This window comes from Drosophila subobscura, chromosome A (assembly GCF_008121235.1).
Source record: "Drosophila subobscura isolate 14011-0131.10 chromosome A, UCBerk_Dsub_1.0, whole genome shotgun sequence".
NCBI classification, from domain to species: Eukaryota; Metazoa; Arthropoda; class Insecta; order Diptera; family Drosophilidae; genus Drosophila; species Drosophila subobscura.
The window spans coordinates 7,028,936-7,050,584 of NC_048530.1; the positions used below are offsets into that span (position 1 = coordinate 7,028,936).

Consider the following 21,649-nt stretch of genomic DNA (forward strand, 5'->3'; position numbering starts at 1 on the left):
CCTCGAAGCAGTGCACACCCACAGATATTTGATGGCTTTTCTATGGCAATCGCAATTGGTTGGAATGTGCAAAGGTGCGAAGTAAGTTTCCATTGCTGAAAGGAAAACCCATTAAGCCACCCGACAGACAGACAGCAAAAACAGAAACAAAACCCAAACGATTCGAATCGAATCGAATCGAATCGAAAGTTGTGTCTATGCAGTTCAATCAACTCTAATTGGGAAGGCCAACGCTGACCTGCAAAGGCAATCCCTGTGCATGTGCCTCCCTTTCGATTTGAATATAAAATGCAATCCACTTACCTGTGGCCTGTGGTCTCGCTCCTTAACGTATCGTCGCCCAATTTGTGTGCTCGGCTTTTATTTTGTATTTAGGAGTAGAAAATATGTGCGACAATTTGTTGATGTGTGTTTCAATGTGGCAACAGTTTTGTTGCCTTGTGACTTGTGAGTTCTGATGATAAGGTGATGCTGCCAGCTCATAGGAAACTCCAGCATCGGTTGGGCTATTGCATTTTATTTCTTAATTTGTAATTGCTTGCATGGGAAGCTCTTAACTGGAATTGGACCTGCTACTTCTTGTTGCTGGAGCCAGCGGACTTCTGCTTGGGCACGAGCTTGAGGCGGAGCATCTCCTTGTAGAGTGTGGAGCCCATGTGGCAGGGATTCTGGGAGACAATGACGCCGGCCTTCTCGAGGGCCTTCACCTTCTCCTTGGCCGTGCCCTTGCCGCCGGCAATGATGGCGCCGGCGTGGCCCATGCGACGGCCGGGCGGTGCCGTCTGTCCGGCAATGAAGCTGACCACGGGCTTGGCCTTGCAGCCGGCATTGTGCTGCTTGAGGAACTCGGCGGCATCCTCCTCGGCCGTGCCGCCAATCTCGCCGATGAGTATGATGCCCTTGGTCTCGGGATCGGCCAGGAAGAGCTTCAGGCCGTCGATGAAGTTGGTGCCGTTGAAGGGATCGCCGCCGCAGCCGATGCACAGCGTCTGGCCGAGGCCGGTGCTGGTGGTCTGGTGGACGGCCTCGTAGGTGAGGGTGCCCGAGCGGGAGACGATGCCGACGCAGCCGCGCTTGTGGATGTCGCCCGGCATGATGCCGATTTTGCACTGATCCGGCGAGATGATGCCCGGGCAGTTGGGGCCCAGGAGGCGGGACTTCTCCTGGCAGTGCAGCATCTGCATGATGCGGACCATGTCCACCTGCGGTATGCCCTCCGTGATGGCCACAATCAGGCCGATCTCGCTCTCGATGGCCTCCCGTATGCCTGCGCCGGCATTGTTCGGCGGTATAAAGATCACGGTGGCATCCGGCTTGAGCTCCTTGGTCGCCTCTGCGACACTCTTGAAGACCGGCTTGTCCAGGTGCTTGGTGCCGCCCTTCTTGGGCGACACACCGCCCACCACATTGGTGCCGTACTTCAGCGCCTCCTGTGAGTGGAAGGTGGCCTGTTTGCCGGTGAAGCCCTGCACCAGCAGCTTCGTTTCCTTGCTGATCTTCAGGTTCTTGGCCGTCTTGCTGTAGTCGGACTTGCCGCGCACCAAACCCAGCAGACGCATGGGCGCCATCCAGCCACTTGCCACACGCCAATTGGCCATGTTCAACACTCGTCTGAGGTAGTTGCCGGGGGGGAAGCTTGATCAAACTCTTCTTCTATCGCAGAGCTGCTCGGTTGCGGGTTTTTTAGTTGTGGATTTAGAGTAGAACGATCGAAACGATGACCGAAAGTGTGAGTGCTGTCTGTCGTACGAGAACTTTTTGACAGGAAACACAAAGGCAAAGGCTACTCTCGATTGGCACTGACTGAGCGGCCTGCTATCTGGCAACACCACAACACTGTTGTCGCTGCCCAACACTGCTCCTGCTGTCTGGCAATCTGGCAGCTCCTTGCTCCCTGCTTCCTGCTCCTTTTTCCTTTGAGACGCATTGTCGGCATAAATCATTGACCGACCAGCGGCAGCGTACGTGCGCCCTGCACTAAATGACTTCATTGCAAACAAATAAAATATCAATAACGTCAAAAGTGCAATAAATCATCGATGGCCTCGTACCAGAGACTGCCAGCCTGCCAGCCAGCCTGCCTGCCTGCCTGCTCCTACCGCTGCAGGAGGAGCCGCTTGTGGACTCGCACTTTGGCCTCCCCGGATTCATTGACTGACCACCAAACCCGCGAAGGAAGGAAGGCAAAAAAAGAAGAAAGAGAAGAGAAGAGGAGGAGGAGGAGCAGCAGCAGCAGTGGGGCACATTTCATTTGACGCTGAAATGGAAAATGCAAATTGTTTGCGCGTTGCACAAAAGCATGCAAAAATAGCTCCACAGCCACAGCCACATGGAGGTGGAGCTGAAGCTGTGGCTGTGGCTGTAGCTGTAGCTGTAGCTGGTGGTTGTCGAGTCCAAGTGCTGGCCAGGCAGCGGTGGCAAGCGCTGTCTTGCTGTACTGACCCAGTGGGAAAGCGGCACTCCGTCGAGTGGCACTCTGGCACTCGCGGCTACCCACTGAACCCACTGAACGAAGCCATTTGCCTAGCTTTAAATGCAAAATCTGTAATAATAAAAATAGTTGTTAGTCTTTAGTTTTGAGTGAGATCAAATTTGCCATTGGTCGCCTCGGATCATCTCGCTGACTCCACATTTGCGCTCCATTTGCCAGCCATGCTGGACCTCTCCTGTCTGCTCTCCTGTTCCTGCTGCTGCTCCTGGCTCCTGGCTCCTGCCTTTTGCTTGGCTCTTCGACCCATCTTTATTTTTCGATGCTTTCATTTTTGATTGCAAACAAAAGCAAAAATGCCCCGATGCTGGGGCGTAAATTTGTCCATGTGGCGGACCGGAATATATTCTCTGTGCATACATGCACAAAGGCCGCGTACAGTGTGCGCCATACATACATATACATATACCCACTTATCCAGTGGTACATATGTATGTATGTATGTACATGCGGGGGCAGATACGAGTAGAATTTTGTGTTGTTTTGGTGGCGCTGACAATTTGCATTTATAAATTTCGTTTTCAATTTGAAGCTGCCCAAAAATAAAGCGAAAGAGAGAGTGGATATGGCAGGGATGAGCTGTGGATGAATGAATTCTCTTGTTCAGTGATTGCTGATTTTAATTTATTATTGTTTATTGATAAAATGTACGCATAGAAATTTGCATAAATCGATAAATAATGCCCCGCGGGCCAGAGGCCACGAAGTATTTAGATATTTATTGCATTTATCCCTCCACCCTCCACCCTCCACTCCTCCACTCTTCGCCACTTGCTGATTCGTTTTGCATTTTGCCTTTGCTTTTGCTTTCAATTTCCGCAGAACGTTTTACCCAATTAACTAGATTTTGTTTGCCTCTGTGTTTGGCCATCGGATGGGATGAATGGAGCCCGAAATGATGGTCGGTCGGTCGGTCCGTGCAGGATGACTCCCAGTGCCAGCGGAAATTATGTGGCACAAGCACAGTGAAACATATTTGTGGCCATGCAGCTCCACTCCCACTGGCAGCTCATTGCAGGCAGCAGTCCCTGTGGCTGTGTGTTTGGTGGTCATTGATGTCCGATATTTGGCACATTTTTGCTTTGTTTTTTGTCGCTGTGGCCGGGACGGGACACCCAAGAACTTTTGTTTATCGCTCGACACCGTCGAATCTCTTCGCTCTTCGCTCTTCGCTCTTCGTTCTCCTCTCTCTGTCTCTCTCTCTCTATGGATTTCTCTAACCATTTTCCACAGTCAATCCCCCCGCATAGCCCGTAACCCATTCTCGGAGTAGCTTCTCCGGGTGTTTCCCTTTTGTTCTTTGCTTTTTTTCCGATTTCCGTTTTGTGTTTGGCTTCGCAGATGCACGAAGATTCCACGTCGAACCACTTTGCTCCATGGGGAGCAGGCACCAACCCTCCCCTTCCCCCTTCCCCCTTCCCCGTCCGCAGGTGCTTTGTCCGGACAGGACCTTGTTTTCTCTGGCGTTTCGCTTCTTTTTTTGTTGCTTCTATCATTTCTTTTTCAATTTCACTGTGTGGCTTGTGGTTTCCTTTACTGGCTTTGCCTTGCCCTGTCCCCGTCTCGTCTCGTCTCTCTTGAAGCTTCGTTCCGTAGCCGCAGGCCCTGGCCCTGGGTCCGTTCTCGCCTTTTGTGTTGCTTGTCCCTCCAGTGCTCGGAGGCACCATCTCATCCTGCCTATGCATAATTCTTTTATCTCAGCTCGCCTGCAGTCCCTCGCTCCTCTCGTTCCCTTTCGCGCGTCCCCCCGTGGCAGCCTCTTTGCTATTGATGGCTTGTTTACAATGTGCCTGCCAGCCTGCCCTGGCCCTGGCCATTTGTCTATAATTGACTAATCGACAGCGCAAAAAGGGAACTGCCAGTGCAGATAGAAAAGGAGCTGCAGTTGGAGTTGGATCCCCTAGAGCTGCGGGGCAGAAAGTGTGTCACTGGTGTGCCTGCCGGACGTTGCCTTAATCCACTTTAAGCTGCACCAAACAACAATCATGGTGCATGTCCCCATCCTTGCTGCGTGTATTCTTTCAATCCAAGTCTTAGCTGAGCATCCAGCAGTTCTATTTAAAGTGTTGCCCCTTCGCTGTGGAAATTATTCATGCTCCGTCGCACAGTCTCTCTCTCTCTCTCTCTCTCTCTGGCCCTCGACTGGCTTTAAGCCTTCGCCCCAAAACTGCGGCAGCTTAGCAGTCCCCAAAGAGCTGCTGTTGCTGTTGCTGTTGCCAAAAGTCGAATGCCACACGGCCAACCATTCGGGCGGCCAGCTATCAAACCAGCCAGTGGTGAGGGCGAATTGAATTAGCGTGGAATTCCGTTCTCAATTAAGCGTATAATTTCCATTGTGTGGCTCTCACTCTATGTCTGCATCTGTATGTGAGTGGGGGGGGGCCTTTCGATATGACCAGTGGCTGCAAATATTGGCCAGGTGTGTGGGTGGGTGGATGGATGGATGGAGGGGGGTTCGTGCGGGGTCTCGGCTGTGCGGTTAATTAGATTGCGAGTAATAATATTGCATGAGCCGGCATTCGGGCAACTGTAGCCGTTATTGGGTGGGCCCCACGGTGGCTGTTGGAGGGGGGCCAAGGGTAGATGCCATGATAAGGTGAGGCAATGCCGCACACACCACACACACCACACACACCACACACAGCTATGCCTTACCCGACCTGCCACAAATGCCTTTGGGTGTTGGCGTGTTGCTTTTGCCTTCCCTCGCAGTGCAGTGCACACTTACATGTAATTAGCATTTCCTGTTTGGTTTGCCAATCTCTGACGCACACAAACACATGTACATATGTATACATATGTGCACACCCTCACACACACACACACACACACACACACGCGCAGGCACTGGCACTGGCATAATTAGACGAGCCAAAAATCAAACGCCATCTGCATTCAAATTCGAATTGAGCCGAGAGCCCAGATTCAGATGCAGAGCCACTCCAGCTGTAGTCGCAGCTCCATGTAGACAGATGGAAGCATGACCCGGTTCCAGAGCCAACACAGAAAGAACTAAACAAATATCTGTTGGGTCACAGGAGCAGGCACCTGCAAATACTCGTAGAATAAACAGGCTACAGGACACAGCTGAGGATGAATGATGATGCGGAATACATTTGTGTACTTTCCATTCACTGAGAAAAATCAACCAGCAAAGCATTCACTCATCTTGGAAGCTATTTGCAGGCAAATCCAACATTCCCATGGACAACGAAATCTCTCTTCCGACAAAGTATTAAATCTGGATCGCGATCGCGTAAGGAAATGACACGCCCGGAAACGAGTGCTTGAAATATTTGCACAGCTAAATGTTCTGGCAGAAAAGCTTCTTCTGACAGATACGCACCCCAGAAGATACTTTAGGCACAATTTGGAAGCAAAAACCACGGCATACTCTCAGGCATAAGTGAGAAATCCTGAGGAGAGTTTATAAAAATATAAAGGAGGAGCACACAAACGTCGCTCGATAGCGAAAAGATATGGAAGATCCTTTCTTGAACATCATTTAGTTTACATATAATTCCCAGAGTAAAGAGCGCACAAACTTGCCCAATTTCAAGATCTTTTTACATCATCTTTAAAGTGGATAATGCAAAAACCATATGCACAGGATTTGTTGGCTTTTTGGGCAGTGTGTCAGCATCCGCCCTGTGGCACATTCGGGGTACACATGGAAAAGCGGGAAATGTGAAAAATGTGGGGAAATGTGTATGTGTTAACCAACAAATCAACCAAACTGACTGACCACAGAGCATGCAATTTATGTGGTTTTTTGAGTTGTTAACGCCGCCGGACCAGAGCTCACATCCACAGCGACATCCCCAGCTCCATCCCCATTGCAGTCCTGTTGGTGCCTGGGAGAATCCCCACCTGTGGTGGGATTGCCTGGCTATATAATTGCAGATTTTAATATTTAAGCCGCGACAGCTCTTTATCCCCGGATTTATGCGCATGCATTATAATTTCTGTCCACATTGGCCATTCCATTTCAAATTGCAGAGAGAGAGAGAGAGTCTCCCTCTCGGGCACGGGCATGGGATGGGGGGTAGAACTTTAATTAGTTTGTCAAATTTGCATGGAAATGCGAGAATGCGAGAGCAGGGGAATCCTATAAAGATAGTCCTCCCTGTGGATGGCACTGGAATTTCTGCTTCTCGTATATTTCACTCTAATGTGTAATGCCTCTTCGACGGAATGCAAAAGTGTTAACCAACTTAACAATAAGTGTAACCTTATGGCCTCCCTATAATCATCCTGGCAGGGCCATCATAAACATCATCAGCATCAGCAGAAGTAGGAGTAGGAGTAGGAGTAGAAGCAGGAGTAGAAGCAGGAGCCTGCTCCATTACGGCGGCGGCCATGTGGTGTCGGCTTACACCAGTCGAAAGGGGTGCGGAGTCCTGCAGTCCATAAACAGACTCCATAACAGCATTCAGGACCCATGGCCCATCCTGGCTCGCTTGTGTGTGTGTGCCATATAAATAAACATAATCGTGAAACAAGGCCAAGGATGGCTCTGGCTCTGGATGGCGGCATGAAGGAGTAGGCAACCCTAAATGCTGCGGAATTTTAATAGTTCACGTAAATGGTTTTTGTGGCGTTGGTAATGTTTATTAACCAACTTAGACTCGACGCAACAGAGGAAAGGACCTTCACGTTATGCTCCTCCACCTCCAGCTCCAGCTGCTGCTGCTGCTGCTGCTGCACTGACAAAAAACCGAGAAAAGCCGCGTAAAACAGATACTTATAAGGATACTTAGATGTGTGTCAGTGTACAAGCTACCCATAACGAGTATGTATGTATTTTTAATGTATGGCATTCTCTATGCCATATTTTAGTTACTTCTTCCCTTTGCTTGCTGCATGGATATATGGATACTCGAGTATTGGGTATCCTTTTCGCACGGTGTTGGCGTTCCTGCTGCTGGTCCTCCAGTGGAGCGTGTTTAATGCTCACTTAAGTTGCGTTTATACAAATTTCTTCGCCTCTCGACTCTTGCTTTGGTCCGTCCCAGTCTCAGTCTCAGTCTCAGTCTCAGTTTTCGTCTCCGTCTCGGTACTTCCATTTCCTGCTCCTTGGGCAACTTTTGTTAGTTGGCTCCTTGGGCACCCCCAAAGAAGTTTGTGTGCAGTGGCTTAAGGTACGAGTATGCCAGCATCCCAGCATCCCATCAGCCACCCCTCTCTGCCAAGTTGTGCGTAAGTGGATTCATTTATGCCCGAGAATAAATGCTTTGTTGTTTGCATTCCACGAAGTTTTGTGTCTCACGTCTTTGGCACGCTCTCCAGTCGCCTCTGCTTCGCCGTTTGCCTTGGATTTTGCCTTGGAGCTTCAGTCTGTGCTCAGACCTAGACGCAGTCAAGGTGCAGCCACTCAACTGGAAGAGGAATAAGGCAAAAGGGATAATCCCCCACCCAAGTAAAGAAAAAAAAAAACAGAAACAACCTTTGGCTTGGTTTTCTTTTTGTTTTTTTTCGGAAATTTTATTCTTCAATCACTTTTCGTTCTCATATCAATTGTGTTATTAGCTACGCAAAAAAAAAATGAGTAAAGAAATGTTGGGGGGTTTTTCCTTCACACTTGTGGTATGATCTTATGGGATCGTTCTTACATGGCTAAACAACTAACTTTAGAGTACATTCCAGTATGTATTATATTATATTTAATATGTATAGTAAAGTATTGTGTGAGTGTGTGTGTTTGTGTGTGTGTGTGTGTGTGTAGTAGATTACTTTTCATAGTGGATGCAACATGCACAACAGAATTTTTACACCTCCAACAATTTGACTAAGCTGCCATCCAAAAAAATAATAATAATAAAGTATGTTCATATATTTATGTATATGCATAAAGTACATTGAGTAAAAGTGTAGTCAAATAATATAAAAATACACAAGGAATCTGTACAGGTTAAAAAAAAACACATCGAATACAATACAATCAATGGATGGATGGGAACAGGATAGAATGGGATACGAATGGGATGGACACTAGGACACAAGGACACAAGGACGGGGGGGAAAAACACCTGTATCCTTTCATCCATTAACCATTGTTTTGCCATCTAGTTTCTTCGATCCGTTGCTTAGACGGCTTTATGCTTAATTTAAATATAGGTTTTTAGCCTTAATGTTTTTTTTTACCCTCTAACAATTTTCCTATTTACAGTTTTACAACTCAAACTCTTGTTCTTGGATTTTCCTTATCGTTTTCTCTTCGTTTTTGTGTTTGTTTTGTATTTTGTTTTTCTTTTGCTTAGCATTTAGTGATATATACGACTTTCTTTTATTTTCTTTGAGCGCAGCAGGAGGGGTAGGACCTTCCTTTCCTTCGCTCTTTTTCCTATAAGGTGTGTGGCCCTTTAATTGCCTATACAACAACAATAATATCGATTCTATCCGAATGTGAAAACAAATTTTCATGAAATTCTTCATTTAATTATCAATAAACATCATCAGTCTTGAACTTAGTTTAGGTTTTTTTCGTTTTCCTCAATTTCTTCCATTTCTTTTCTCTTAACTTTTCCATCTGCATTTTCTGCTGCTTCTGCTTTCTGTGGAACTCGTGAAATATCCTTAAAACATGTGAGTAAAGTGTGGCAGGAGGGGGGTCCTTTGTGACGTGTCTTTTGTGTAAAATCTCCAGAGTTGGGGGAAGGGAATCCCGTGATCCATGGATCCAGGACTGTGGGGTTTCAGGGTGTTGAAGGCACAATTTCAAAAGTGTTTCGCTCCGTTCGCTCGCTTCATTACGAGTATATTGTATCTATAACTAATACTAAACTTAGATCTGTGTCTGAGGGATAATGGAGGGGGCTCTGTAGATGGAGTGTGATGTGTGTTTGTGAGTGGGAAAGGACCCTTTCTATAATACAGAAATACAGACAAAATCGAGCTCGAAAAAAAAAAACAACACACAGAAGCCAGAGGACGGGTTCAGGAACGCAAAATCAACATCTAGCCATCGAATTTTGTATGTCCGATATCCGAATAGATGCGATCGATACGAGTACGAGTATCTTCTCTTTATCCCTTCACAGTTTAGACAAAGAACTCCTCGTTGCCCAGACTACTGTCGCCACCGGCGGCCTCGACGTACTGCGTTGCCTGCGGCATCCAGGGCCAGGACCAGCCACCGCCATAGCCACCGCCGCCGAGGAGTCCGAATCACCGCTCCGTCGAGTGTGTGGTGGCACCAAGGCCGCTGCTGCTGCCCGAGCCAGAGCCCAGGCCGCTGCGGCGGAAGAATCCCAGCGTATCGAGTGCCTTAATGGTGCGTCGAATCAGCTCGTCCTTGTACTTCCAGATGGTCTTGTCCTCCACCGAATTCTCGCGATACTCCTCGCAGCTCTTCTTCAGCGTCTTGACACAATCGGCGCGATAATGCTGCAGCTGGGCGTCCTGCGTATCCACGGGATAGGACTTGCAGACGCCGCCGAGGCAGCTCAGCGGGAAATGATTGTGGAGGGTGAGCACGCGCTCCGGATCGTGGAAGCACTTGACGTACTGATTGGGCTTTGTGTAGTTCTTGGCGCGGTGGACATGCTGCAGCATGTGCATATACTTGGGGATGTCCTTGTGCCAGCCATGCTCGTGCTGCTGATCGTCCAGGAAGTACACGTTGCGGAAATTGTAGCTGTGGAAGCCGTCCGGCTTGATCTTGCGCGACTCCGGGCGCACCTTCTCCATCAGCTCCGACCAGAGGACGGCGTTGCCCTTGGGCATGATCACCTCGTCGATGTCCAGCAGGGCAATGTAGTCGTACAGGTAGAGGTTCTTGTACAGGCAATCGTTGTAGGGTATCACCTCGTTCTGGCGCTTGTGGTTCGTCTTCTTCGTGAGATACAGGTGCTGGAAGCCGGGCACATTCGGCTGACCGCCGGGCAGCGTGAGTGGAATCACCTGCACCTTGCCCTCCTGCTCGTAGTGGCTGAGGACCTTGGTGATGTTCGGGTGGACCTGCAGATTGTAAAAGTAGATCTTGTCGGCGCCGAGTATGTTCAGCATCTCGATCCATTCGATGAGGCGCACACTCAGGTCGTCGTAGAGAAAGTCCAGACCCTTGACGCACACCGCAAAGCCCTTCTTCTGGTCATCGGGCGGCCGGTTGTAGATCACGCGCAGATTGTTCGTGGCCGTGTCGCACTCCTTCTCCACCATCGACACGGAGCTGGGCACGACGCCGTGGAAGGGCTTGGGGATCTGGCAGGCAATCAGATACGGCTGGTAGATGCCCTGCTTGTAGTTGCCCCACTTGTTGTACCAAATGTACTTGTACTCGAACGTCTTCACGATGAACGGCTCCTTCTGGCCGTCGAACCAGAACTGGCAGTAGGTCTTCACCTTCGGCTCAATGCGATCGATCATGCCCAGTATCCGCACCGTGGGCCCCAGCAGCGAGGTGCGCCGAATGTCGTAGTATGCCCCAAACAGCTGGAACGTCCCGTTCGTGGTGCGCAGCGTCTGCCAGTAGATGTTGTTGAACTCCAGCTCAAAGATCGACGGGTACTTGGCGCACGTCGACGACTTTTGCTGCAGAAAGTTCTTGTTCTTGCTCCAGTAGGCGATCGGCAGCGAGGGTATCCGCGACTCCACATCCCTCACCAGCTGATCATCGTCCATGGCTGCACAAGGAGACGCATTAGAATGGGAAGCTCTGCCAAGAGGAGGCTCTTGGATGGTTGCTCGGTGGCTTACCTGTGCGATTGTCCACCAGTATCTCGCTGGGATCGAAGTGGTCTGTTGTGGTGGATGTCGTCTCCGCATACCGCATGTCCTTCTGCAGCAATATCCGGCCACTGAGCGGCACCTGCTGGTACTCCTGCGGCACTAGATTCGTGCCGTGCATCTTGAACAGGCCAATGATGACAAAGGACCACACGCACAGCGAGAACAGGATCTTCAGTATCACCTTGGAGTGGGCCATGGCTTCTGGTTGGCTTTTTCTGCTACTCTTCTCAATATATTCGCTCTTGCACTTTGCTGTGAGGCTTCACTGTAACGAGAAATCAAATCAGAATTTGCTCCATTAAATTTCGGAATTTTCGTGCAAGTTATCTGTTTATTTATCTGTCTCACAGGACCCCACAAAGGACCCCATTCCCTCATCCCCTGATGGTCGTCGTCACTCATTTTTAAATATGGCGTCGGCTATTTCCGTTTCCGTTTCCGTTTCTTGGTTTTCTATGCCAACGCCCCAACGGGCACGAAAATGTCAACTATGGAAAAGTGCGTGTAATATTTCTGCTGCTCCTTCAGGCAGGACAACAAGGCTGAAGGACGCTGCAGAGCCGACAGCAGAGGAAGGAGGAGGAGTAGGATCAGCAGTGGGTGTCCTTTCGCCTAATGGAAAACAATCTAAAAATGCCACAGAAGCATTGGAGCGGAGTGGGCACGTGGGGGCAGCGTGTGGCAGGTGGGCACAGTGGGCTTTGTGGCAGCAAAAACGTTGACCCCAAAGAGGCAGGAAGGAGCTCTGATGGGGTGGGTGGGTCCTTCTGCCAATTAATCCTGGACTGTTTACATGGATTCATTCGATATCTGCCTCAGATGTGTTTCCTCTTTTCTTTTCGCACTCAAAAGACAAGCAGAGAAGTTTGCGCTCTTCTCGCTTCCACTCTTGCCACTGTGCCCCAAGGCCAGCATTTCATTTGCATTTCCCCCGTTCCTTTTCCCCCTCTTTCCCCTCATTCCCTGTAGCCGTTGGTCAAGTTGTCTCTTCTATCTTTCTCCCACCCCCCCTCTGGATTGTGTGTCGTTCTGCCTGGTTTATGCCACCTCTGCCTCGACGATTACAAGCTGGTGGACCGCCTGTGCCTGTATCCGTGCCCCGTGCCCCGTGCCCCGTGCTCGTGCCCCAAAGGACTCTGCGGCCACACTTCGGGCGACAATCTGTTTGTCTATCTGCTGCGCCTAGTGCCTGTATCTTGTATCTACGTATGTATCGCTGTGCGTGCGCATTACTCATCCAGCAGCAGCAACCATTGTGTCTCTGGCGTTGGGGCATTCGAGTATTTATGACGTGCCATCCCTCAACCTTCCTGCTCTATGCTCATTCTCTATGCTTCATTTTCCATCATTCAAGAATCCTTCATTAGAGCGCAGCCTTTCCTTTCCCTCCCTTACCATCCATCCTTCATTCATTCTCCATCATTTCTATTATTGTCTGTCGCAATTGTCGCTGGACACTGCCTGGAGATGGAATTCCCATTACCCATTACCCATTATCCACAGCGTAGACACTGATGACAGCGGGATGCGATTGGATCCATTTCCTCAATCGGAATTCTCCCCGTCCCCCTTCTGCTTTAAAGCAAATTGCATGTCCAGCTCATTTCCTTGCCACAAAAAGCTTCTTCTGCTCAATCCTTGCGTAAACACCGACGCACTCCGTCCCCACGTACCTCCCTGCCCTCGCTCAATCTGGCATTCAGATCGCTTTAGTTTGTTTTAGTTGAATCAAAAAGTTGTGTGTGTGGCGTCGAGAGTTTTTCCTCAAGTGTTTTCCATTTCATTTGCATGCGCCGCAAAACTTTTGCACACACACACAAGCTGAGATACAAGGATACACTCTCGCACGGGCAGATGTTGCAACTGGCAAACAAGCTTTCAGCGGCAAAGGGTGAGAGGGAGAGGGAGAGGGAGTGTGTGATGCAGCCGCAGGGCGGCAGAGCAGGAGCACCTGTAGCGGCAGAGAGCCGACTGGGGTGTGGTGTGTGGGGTGCGTGGGGTGCGTGGGAGGGAAATAGTTTATCATGAGCCAAGAGCCTTGATTAACCCTCCCAAAGATCTCTTTCAAAAGATTCTTCTGCCGCTGAAGGCAACTTGCGGTTCAAGGCACTCTCCAGGCACACTCAAAACTCCACTTGGAGTCCACTTGTTGCCAGGCAGACACGAATGGATCATTTATCATCCAAGTTAGAGTCTTTGACTTTGGCATGGACTTCGCTTTCGACTTCCACTTCCACTCCACGTAGTTTCTCTGCTTGGGGATTTGTTCAAACTAAATTCTTCAACTGAAGTCACCGAAAAAGCGATTTGGGTCAATTTGCCATTAAGATACGCGTCATGGTTATGCGATTATTTGCTTCTTAGAGCCACAAGAACCAGAACCAAAGGTAGAGCCATCACAGTACGGGGCAGAGCTGAGTAGATCCAAAGACAGGGGCAACTACTCGTCGTTTGTTCTGGTTGTTCGTTGTTGGTTTGCTCGTTCACTGCCTGCTGCCTGCTGCCTGCCGCCTTTTGGCTGTTAATTTGCTAGGCAAAACAGGTTCGATCTGTGAATGCCGGGGCGGGAATGTGTGTCGCACCCAGACCCCAGACCCCAAAACCACAGAGAGGCGATCGAGTGGCAAGCGGTACACAAATTTTAATGATGCCTTTTGGTGGTGTTGCTGCTGCTGCTGCTGCTGCTGCTATTCAGTGGATTCGGTGGCTACCAAAATGGGTCAATGAGCCTCAATGACTTTTACAATGACTCCAGCGACAGAGGCTGAGGCTGAGGTAGAGGTAGAGTCTCCCCCTACCCAAAATAGCAATTAAACGGAAAACATAGCTCAAAGATTGATTTGGGATTTTGGAATTGGCTTTGGATTCGCAGCGTGCATTGATCTCTTTCTTTCTCTCTCTCGCTGTCTCTTTCTGGGCTTCAGTTCAATGATCTATGGGGCTGAGGCTAGAGAGCGGCTAGAACGGATGGCACATTGAACGGATGAATGTGCCACGAGCGGTGGATAACAGTTATAAATTGATTAAAGAACGCAGATCAGCCAAAAAGCAAGTCTTCATCAGAGACTTGCTGGCAGTGCAAAAGCAGCTCCACTCAGCGTTAGATGCATTCGAGTTAGCAGCGAAAGATCATTAAAAATAGATGATTATTAATTAAAGAAACAGAAAAGACACCAGCTACAAGAAGATACCAAGTCTGATAGAGATATTTATCTGAAATACTTCTATCTGAAACCACTTATCTCAAGCCATCTCTTGCCTGACAAATGGCACTCTCATTTCGTGGCCTTCATTTATGCCTTTTACACAGCACTTAAAATTCAATAAATTTGTAACTTATCCATAACTTATTCCTCAATATTTAGGTACATTCGATGCGGAAATATGTGCCTTAAATATTCCTTTAAATATGTTTAAAGTAGCTCAAAGCTATGTCTACATTCATAACAGTAGCTGGATATTCTTAGCTGATGGATAGACTCCAAGGTTCGCGGCTTTGGCGGGCCTACGTAATATCTATAAATGCTGTCACATTCCGTTTACGATCATAACTCGTTTTTTGTGGTGATTGCCTTTTTTTTCTTGTGGCTCACTGATTGATTTATGCTCGTGGCATAAAGAGAGAAGGAGAGGGAGAGAGAGCTTCATTAGCATTCTATTTATAGACAAAACGGAGATGTCTATTGTTTGAAGGGTGCACATGGACAGCATACTACAGGTGGCACCATCCGTCAGATACTATCCGCCTAGATGAGTCACACACAAGCAGAGAGTAGCATCATCGTCGTGGCTAGTCATTGGAAATCATCGTTAAATGCAAATCAGATACACGGAGAAATATCTGCGCTTTCAACTATTCATTCATTGGCCAAGACATTGGGGGAATCGGGCTTTAGGGTAAACACATCCAGCCGCAGAGAGTGGAGCACGGACAGACCTGGGTTGAAATTAAATGAAATGGAATGGGAGTAGAGTAAAGTAGAAAGAATCCAAATGAGTGCCACACTAGAGCGTACAAAGTGGCACAAAGATCCGTTCGATTGCTCACACATCTCACAGCTACAGCCACAGCCACAGCTACAGATACAAATGTGAAGACAAAGCCAACAGCAAGAGCAACCCGAAATAAAAACCCAAAAACCCAACCAGGAAAAGTCGAACGAACGCATTTAAAATGCACGAGAAGACGCAAAGTGGCGCAAATGAACTTAAGTATCTTTCCTGTCTGTGTGAGAGAGTGTCTTGCCCCCAGCCAACACCAACAAAATATGTGGCAGCATATGTACATATCCCTCCATCTGTCTCTGTATCTGTATCTGTCTCAGTATCTGTATCTCTGAAGCTGCCGCTGCCGCTGCCGCCGCGTGTGCGATTTTAATTCGCCTCACATCCTTTTATTTGCGTACGTGTGCGGCTGTATATCCCCCCCGTGCCCCCCGTACATTGTTGGTGGTGCTGCTGCTGCTGCAACATCATCACGTGGTATGCCAGGGGTATGCCAGCCTCCTTCGCAACGATTGATAGCAAAATGATTTCTCAATATGTCGCCTAAGTTGATTTTCCGCTGGATTTTTTTTCACGTTTTCCGTTTCGGCTGGCAAATGAAATTTTGGTGCCCCATCACGTGCCCGTATCTCGCTCGCAGATACATTTCCAAACAAAATTGAATTACAGATATTAAACGGAGAATTATGGATATATTTGCAACATTCCAAAGGGCAGATTAAAGCTTAAAGAGGACTTTGGAGCGACATTTAAGCCGCTAAGAAGTTCTGCAACAGCTAATATCCGCATGCAAATATTTCCTTAATGCACAGATACATTTTATTTACTCAGCACACTGCAATGCATTAGTTCAAATAGCTAGAAAAGTAATTTAGTTACAGATATTAGCTGGAAAACCGCACATGAAATTCAGAATTTAATTTGAGTTCCAGAAACTTGTGCAAATCCCAGGCAAATGTTTGTTTGTTCTCTCTCACAGATATGTGTCATAAGTCAATCGGTTTACTTAACCCAAGGAAGCGACCCAGAAACGAGGCTTGGCAACAGAATGTTCTACCCCGAACCAACTTTAATCAGGCTGAATGTCAAGGAATGCAATTAATTACATCGCAAATTCCACTTGTTCATCGTTCCATATGCGGTGCTGATCGCTCTCCCCCACGTTGTGCCATTTGCCAAATGTTCCTGGCCAAGTTCTGGTCTGGTGGGCTATAGTTCGGGTGGGCAAGAAACATTTAAATTCAATTACGAGGCAAATGCCAAAAACTTGCGAATAATCGCGCACACACACACACACAGTTTTTTCACTGAAATGTATGGGAAGTCTTGATGTGCGAGAGAGGGAGGGGAGCAGTGGCTTAAGGGGGGTTAAAGTGCTGGTTTACCCATTAACACAACCCTCAAATCCCATGCCCCATCCCCAGCCCTCAGCGAGTCGTAATGCAAAAAGCACTCTGATTATTCGGATTATATTTTTCGCGTTGGGGCTATTTATGGCTTTAAGTGGTGCTCTGGCTGTGGCGGGGCACACAACTACAACCGCAACTACAGCTACAGACACATACGCGTATTCGTACACACAGCAAATGTATCTCATAAATTCAGCAAACCCCCGTCGACAGCAACAACAGCAACAAAAACAATCTGCAATTGTTGTCCGTGATTTAAAATTTATAACAATTAACAGCCAAACAGGCAAACAGGCAAACAGCCAAACAGCCAAACAATGCGGCAAATTGTCAAAAGACATGAAACAGGACGGGCGATGGCGATGGCGATGGCCAGCCAATATGCAAATTGAAAAAAGGGAACGCTGCCTGCACCCCCCCCCCCACCGGCCAACACCCAACACCCAACACCCTGCTTGGCGCAGCACTTCTGTGTGCCGCAACATGCCGCAATACAAATGGGGCACTGGCCACACCTCCTGCCCGCGCTACTACGCCCACAAACGGAAGGCTCTTGTCCATCCACCAAAATGTTAATAATGCAAAATGAAGGAAACGGGAAACGGCCAAACGGTGGATGGTGGATGGGCCCCCCACCCCCCAACTAACAAGAACTGCGCCAGAACTCCAGACTCAAGGACATTCACGTTGAGATACTTTTTGCCCGCATCCTCAGGAAGGCAATGGCCGGCGCTGGTGGGTGGGTGCCTGCCATTGCTGCAACAGAAATCCATTCATGAATTGTATGAGGGCAATGTCAGGGCGGCATGTAATACGAGGGCTTAAAGATTCTTAATCTTTACTATTTTTGAAGCAACAACTTATGACTTATCCTTTGAAATCGTTTTTCTTTGTATCCTCTTCTAATATCAATCCATTCATCTTTCGTCTGATCTTTCGTCTATAAATTTATTTCCATCTCTTCGTGGCTCTAGCCATATATTTTGGAATTATCTTTCGTTCTTGAACCGCTTTTTCTCCCATATCTTACGTTTGCTAACGTTTCGTGTGGGTGCAAATGCTGCTGTTGCGATAAGTGCCATCCACACAGCCACGACACTGTGGATGCCCCTCCATGAGTGAGCGGCGTTCCACGTCGTACAATTGGATGCTGTGGAGCTGTGGTGCTGTTGGATGTATCTGCAAGATAGTTGACATTACGTGACTGCTGATAAATTACGTCAGCTGCTTACGTAACCGAATAATGCCAACAATTGCCACAGAGCGAGAGAGGGAGCGAGACGCAGAGGCAAAAGCGCACGACAATTCCTTGACCCACAGCACAACCCACCTCCCATATCTATCTACCTCCCTCACTCCCACTCCTCGTGCTAGTATCTGCATCTCGTTGTATCTGTATCTGTAGCTGTGTGGCGCATCTTCTTCTCCGACTGCCGCTGCTGATGCTGCTTCTTGTAACCCATTATGGCAATTTGCAAGGGGGAGCAGCATCTACTACTCCACAAACAGACACACACATGTGGCAGTGGCAAACGCAATTGGGAAACAATTTCAACGAGAAGCAAATCAACGTTTAACCCGAGACAAAACCCCCCACCAAAAGCCCCACCAAAGTAAGCCGAAAGTTGGAACGTCGATGTTCGGAATACCCTAAAAAATATCTGCATCCATTTTGGCAACTTTTTCATTATTTTGAGATCCTTTCAGCATGTACTGCAGCAGCGCTTCTTGGTCGATTCTGACCATAATATATCTAGTTCGAAATTATATCGCTAACATTTCCTCTCCCGTGTCTTTCTATGTTTTCATGCTTGCTACGCGTCGTGCAGCAGTGCCCCTCGGTCTGAATTTTGTGGCGTAACTAGCTTTGACTTGGAGTTCTACCTTTTCTATTTAATTGAATGATTTTAAGTTAGCTTTAATCTGTTGAAGAACCCTTTCCATCGAGTTGGACTCTCTCTGCCACAAAAGGGTATTTCATGTGCTGCAAAAGCGAAGAAAAGAAAACACAGAGAAGAAAAAACTTTGGGCCGCACGTTGTCTATAAATGCGACACGAAATGTTTAGCTTTGGCTGTTGCATGCCACTGAAATCAGTGCTGGGAACATGCAACATGCAGCACAGCAGCAGCAGCACCAGCAGCAGCAGCAGAAGCCCACAGACTTGCGAGAGTCTGCCCTCTTATCTGCGGAGCAGAGAGACTGGGAGAGAGCGAGTCAGCGACAGAGAGGAGTCGTTGTGGACTCTTGCGTATTTGATTTTCTTGTCACGTTCCAGCTAACAACATAAGGAAGCAGTCAAATGCTAGGCTGGTGGCATGGTGCCTGTCTGACAGTCGTCGAGTCCTCAGTCTGAGTTGTCCCCTGAGCGACAGTAACTCCCTTCATCTCTCCCTCCCTCCACACATCAGTGGCGGGTAGGGGAGGAGGAGCAGTCTCAGAATCGCAGTACCGAGGTCTCTTTTGCGAGTTGTCAACGGCATTTGACTGACGCATACAGAAAGAGACACGGCGAAAGACACACACACACACACACACACACACTCAGAGAGATAGATGGATAGACAGACAGACGGACGGACGGACAGCAAGACGGACGGACACATGGCGTATCTGTAAGTTCTCGTCTCGCTGTCAGTCATTTGGGCTCTGACTTTGATTGCAATGCGCCAAGGATGCTGCTGCTGCTGCTGGTGCTGCATCCAGCGACAGTTCGTTCCACTGCAGGTTCCAGTGGCATCCTTCGGTTCAACATGCAACGTGCAACGTGCAGCAGGCAACGCTTCAGCTAACATTTGCCGAAAATTGTCAAGACGCTGTGTGTGACATGCGGGAGAAATGATCAGGAGCAGTTCAGAGACTGCGGCATGGAATGGTGATGGTGGGGCCCTGGATGCATCTCCCTCTCTCCATCTGGCTGCTGCTGCTGCTGCTGCTGCCGCTTAATGTGGCGCCAATAAGTCAATAGATTCCGTTCTTCTGCCGCAGGTGCTAAGCTCAAGCAGAGTGTAAGGAAGGGTGGAGATTGGGAGTAATGTTCGCTATTGACGTGAGACAATTACGTGAACAAATTGTGAAATATTTGTCTGGCAAATCGGGAATGCAGCGAACGATGGCAGCAGCGCCTGTGGCAGTGGCAGTGGCAGTGGCACTGATAGCGACATGTGATAGGCGTCAACCGATTGCTTCGATTTTCGTTTACGATTACGCCACGTAAAAGCATGACGTTAAGGCACATTACGTGACGGTGCACCAGCAGATTGGCAGCACTCAAATTAAGCTAACGGGCAGCGAAGGCAGCGTCTTAATTGCATAAATAAAATGCATTTTTGGCTGAGGCATGACAGGACACAGCGAGGACTAAGAGCTGTGCAGCAGAATTCTGCAATGTTTTGCGGGGGCCTTGTCCTGCCACTCGCAACCAAATGGCAAATGGAGCGCAGAACTCTCTGTGTGCCACATCTGGGCGTGAAGTTCAGTGCTTTTGAAGGTCCAGCAGAACCGAGCAGATCCTCCGCCAAAGTCCAGTTTCGGTTCATTTTTGGGCTTTCATCTTGGAAAAGTTTTTGTGGGCGAAGGCTGTTTTCGGGGTTTTCCATTTTCTTTCATTCTTGGTTGCGGTGCGGCCTCCGCTTTTACGCTGCTGCCTTTGTGCCCCGCGTGACAGGCATGGGGCATGGGGTGGCACAAAAAGTGTGGCACAGCCACACCAACAGTAAAGCAGCGAGAACCGACCTGCCGCCTGCCGCTTTCCATCCTTCCTTACCGTGCAATTTGCATATGGAATTTATGCTTTTGATGGCAACGATGGCGATGCCCGGACCCAAAGTCAACTGCATGTTAATGAAAGCCGAATGCAAAAGCAACCAAACCAACCCATTCCATTCTATCCCATATCCGCAAGGCAGCAGCAGCGGCTGCAACAGCATCCCCTTGCCACCCATTTGGTGCGCCTTCGTCTACAAACAAACTGCTGCCACCATGCCCCACCATTTCAGCATTCGGCCTGACCCACGACGCGACTTTTTCATGCCGCCATGCATATTTGAAAAGCGAAACAGAACAGAAAAGTTCAAGGATTGCAGCAGCCATCGTCGTCGTCGTCGACGTTGTCGTGTCGTGAGCTTAGATTCTGTGCAGATTTTAGGTAACCCCAAAAGGCAACAAACAGAAAGAGAGACGGGGGGTGGGGGGCAGGCACTCTGAAGTGAGGCTGGGATGAGCGTAAAGAATGCTGCACGGCTAATGGAAGATGCAGTTACAGCCAAAATATATCTTTGGAAGCAAGCTACCTTCTGGTACAACTGCAGCCTCAAGATTTCCAAGAATGCATCAACAAAATGCATGTCATGTGCATGACATTGTGTTTTTTGTTGATGAGGCCATCTTCCCCGTGCCGAATGCCAGAGTTGAATGCATCGAACAATCCGAAACGAGAGCAAAAATCGAGTGGAGCTGCCGCAACATTTGACATTTCTTAGAACCTTTTTGCGGGCACTTGTGGCCTCTGAGAACTCTGTGTCCGCCACTCGCTGCCAGTGCCAATGTCCAGTGTACCAAAGTCCACTCCGTTGGCTTTTGGAGATCAAAGCAGAGCGCAGAGACCACCCACCCCCATGCTGGAGTGCTGGCCGGAGTTTTGCCTTTCACTTGCTGACTGGCTGACTGGCTGCTGGCTGCCTGCTGCCTGCTACATGCTGCTTGTGTTGTATTTTGTGGCAGCCACAAAACCATGCAAAATGTAACGGGCCATGGAAGTCGTTCGTCACTTGACGACAAACATCCAATTAAGCCATAAAAATCTTAATTTAATTATTTGCCACACGAACAAAAAGAGGGGGCCAAGAACCCCAACTGATGTGTAGCTGAGAGAGCGAAAGAGAGAGAGAGAGAGAGTCGCAGTGCATTCCGGAGATGCGAGTCGGGAGATGGAGTCGTCTCGCAGCTGGGCTGCCATTCGGCGTTTTGCCATTCACAAATTGCATTCACATTCGCAGCAAGCGACTCCAGCTCCAGCT

General features: G+C 48.7%; 2 protein-coding genes across 2 annotated transcripts in view; both read right to left on the reverse strand.

Moving 5' to 3' along the window:
* Positions 1–499: 499 nt before the first annotated feature.
* Positions 500–1,726, reverse strand: LOC117890277 (succinate--CoA ligase [ADP/GDP-forming] subunit alpha, mitochondrial). Its single transcript, XM_034795041.1, has one exon. The coding sequence runs from the start codon at positions 1,596–1,598 to the stop codon at positions 573–575; it is 1,026 nt and encodes a 341-aa protein (XP_034650932.1). The 5' UTR covers positions 1,599–1,726; the 3' UTR covers positions 500–572.
* Positions 1,727–8,631: 6,905 nt separating this feature from the next.
* The window catches only part of LOC117891579, a 74,305-nt gene continuing 61,287 nt past the window's right edge, over positions 8,632–21,649 (reverse strand). Inside the window, exons 5-6 of the mRNA XM_034797108.1 lie at positions 11,186–11,483; positions 8,632–11,112 (exon numbers count right to left, since the gene is read on the reverse strand). Coding sequence (XP_034652999.1) covers positions 9,656–11,112; positions 11,186–11,414 — 1,686 coding nt within the window. The 5' untranslated portion in view covers positions 11,415–11,483 and the 3' untranslated portion in view covers positions 8,632–9,655. The remainder of the gene's footprint in view (positions 11,113–11,185; positions 11,484–21,649) is intronic.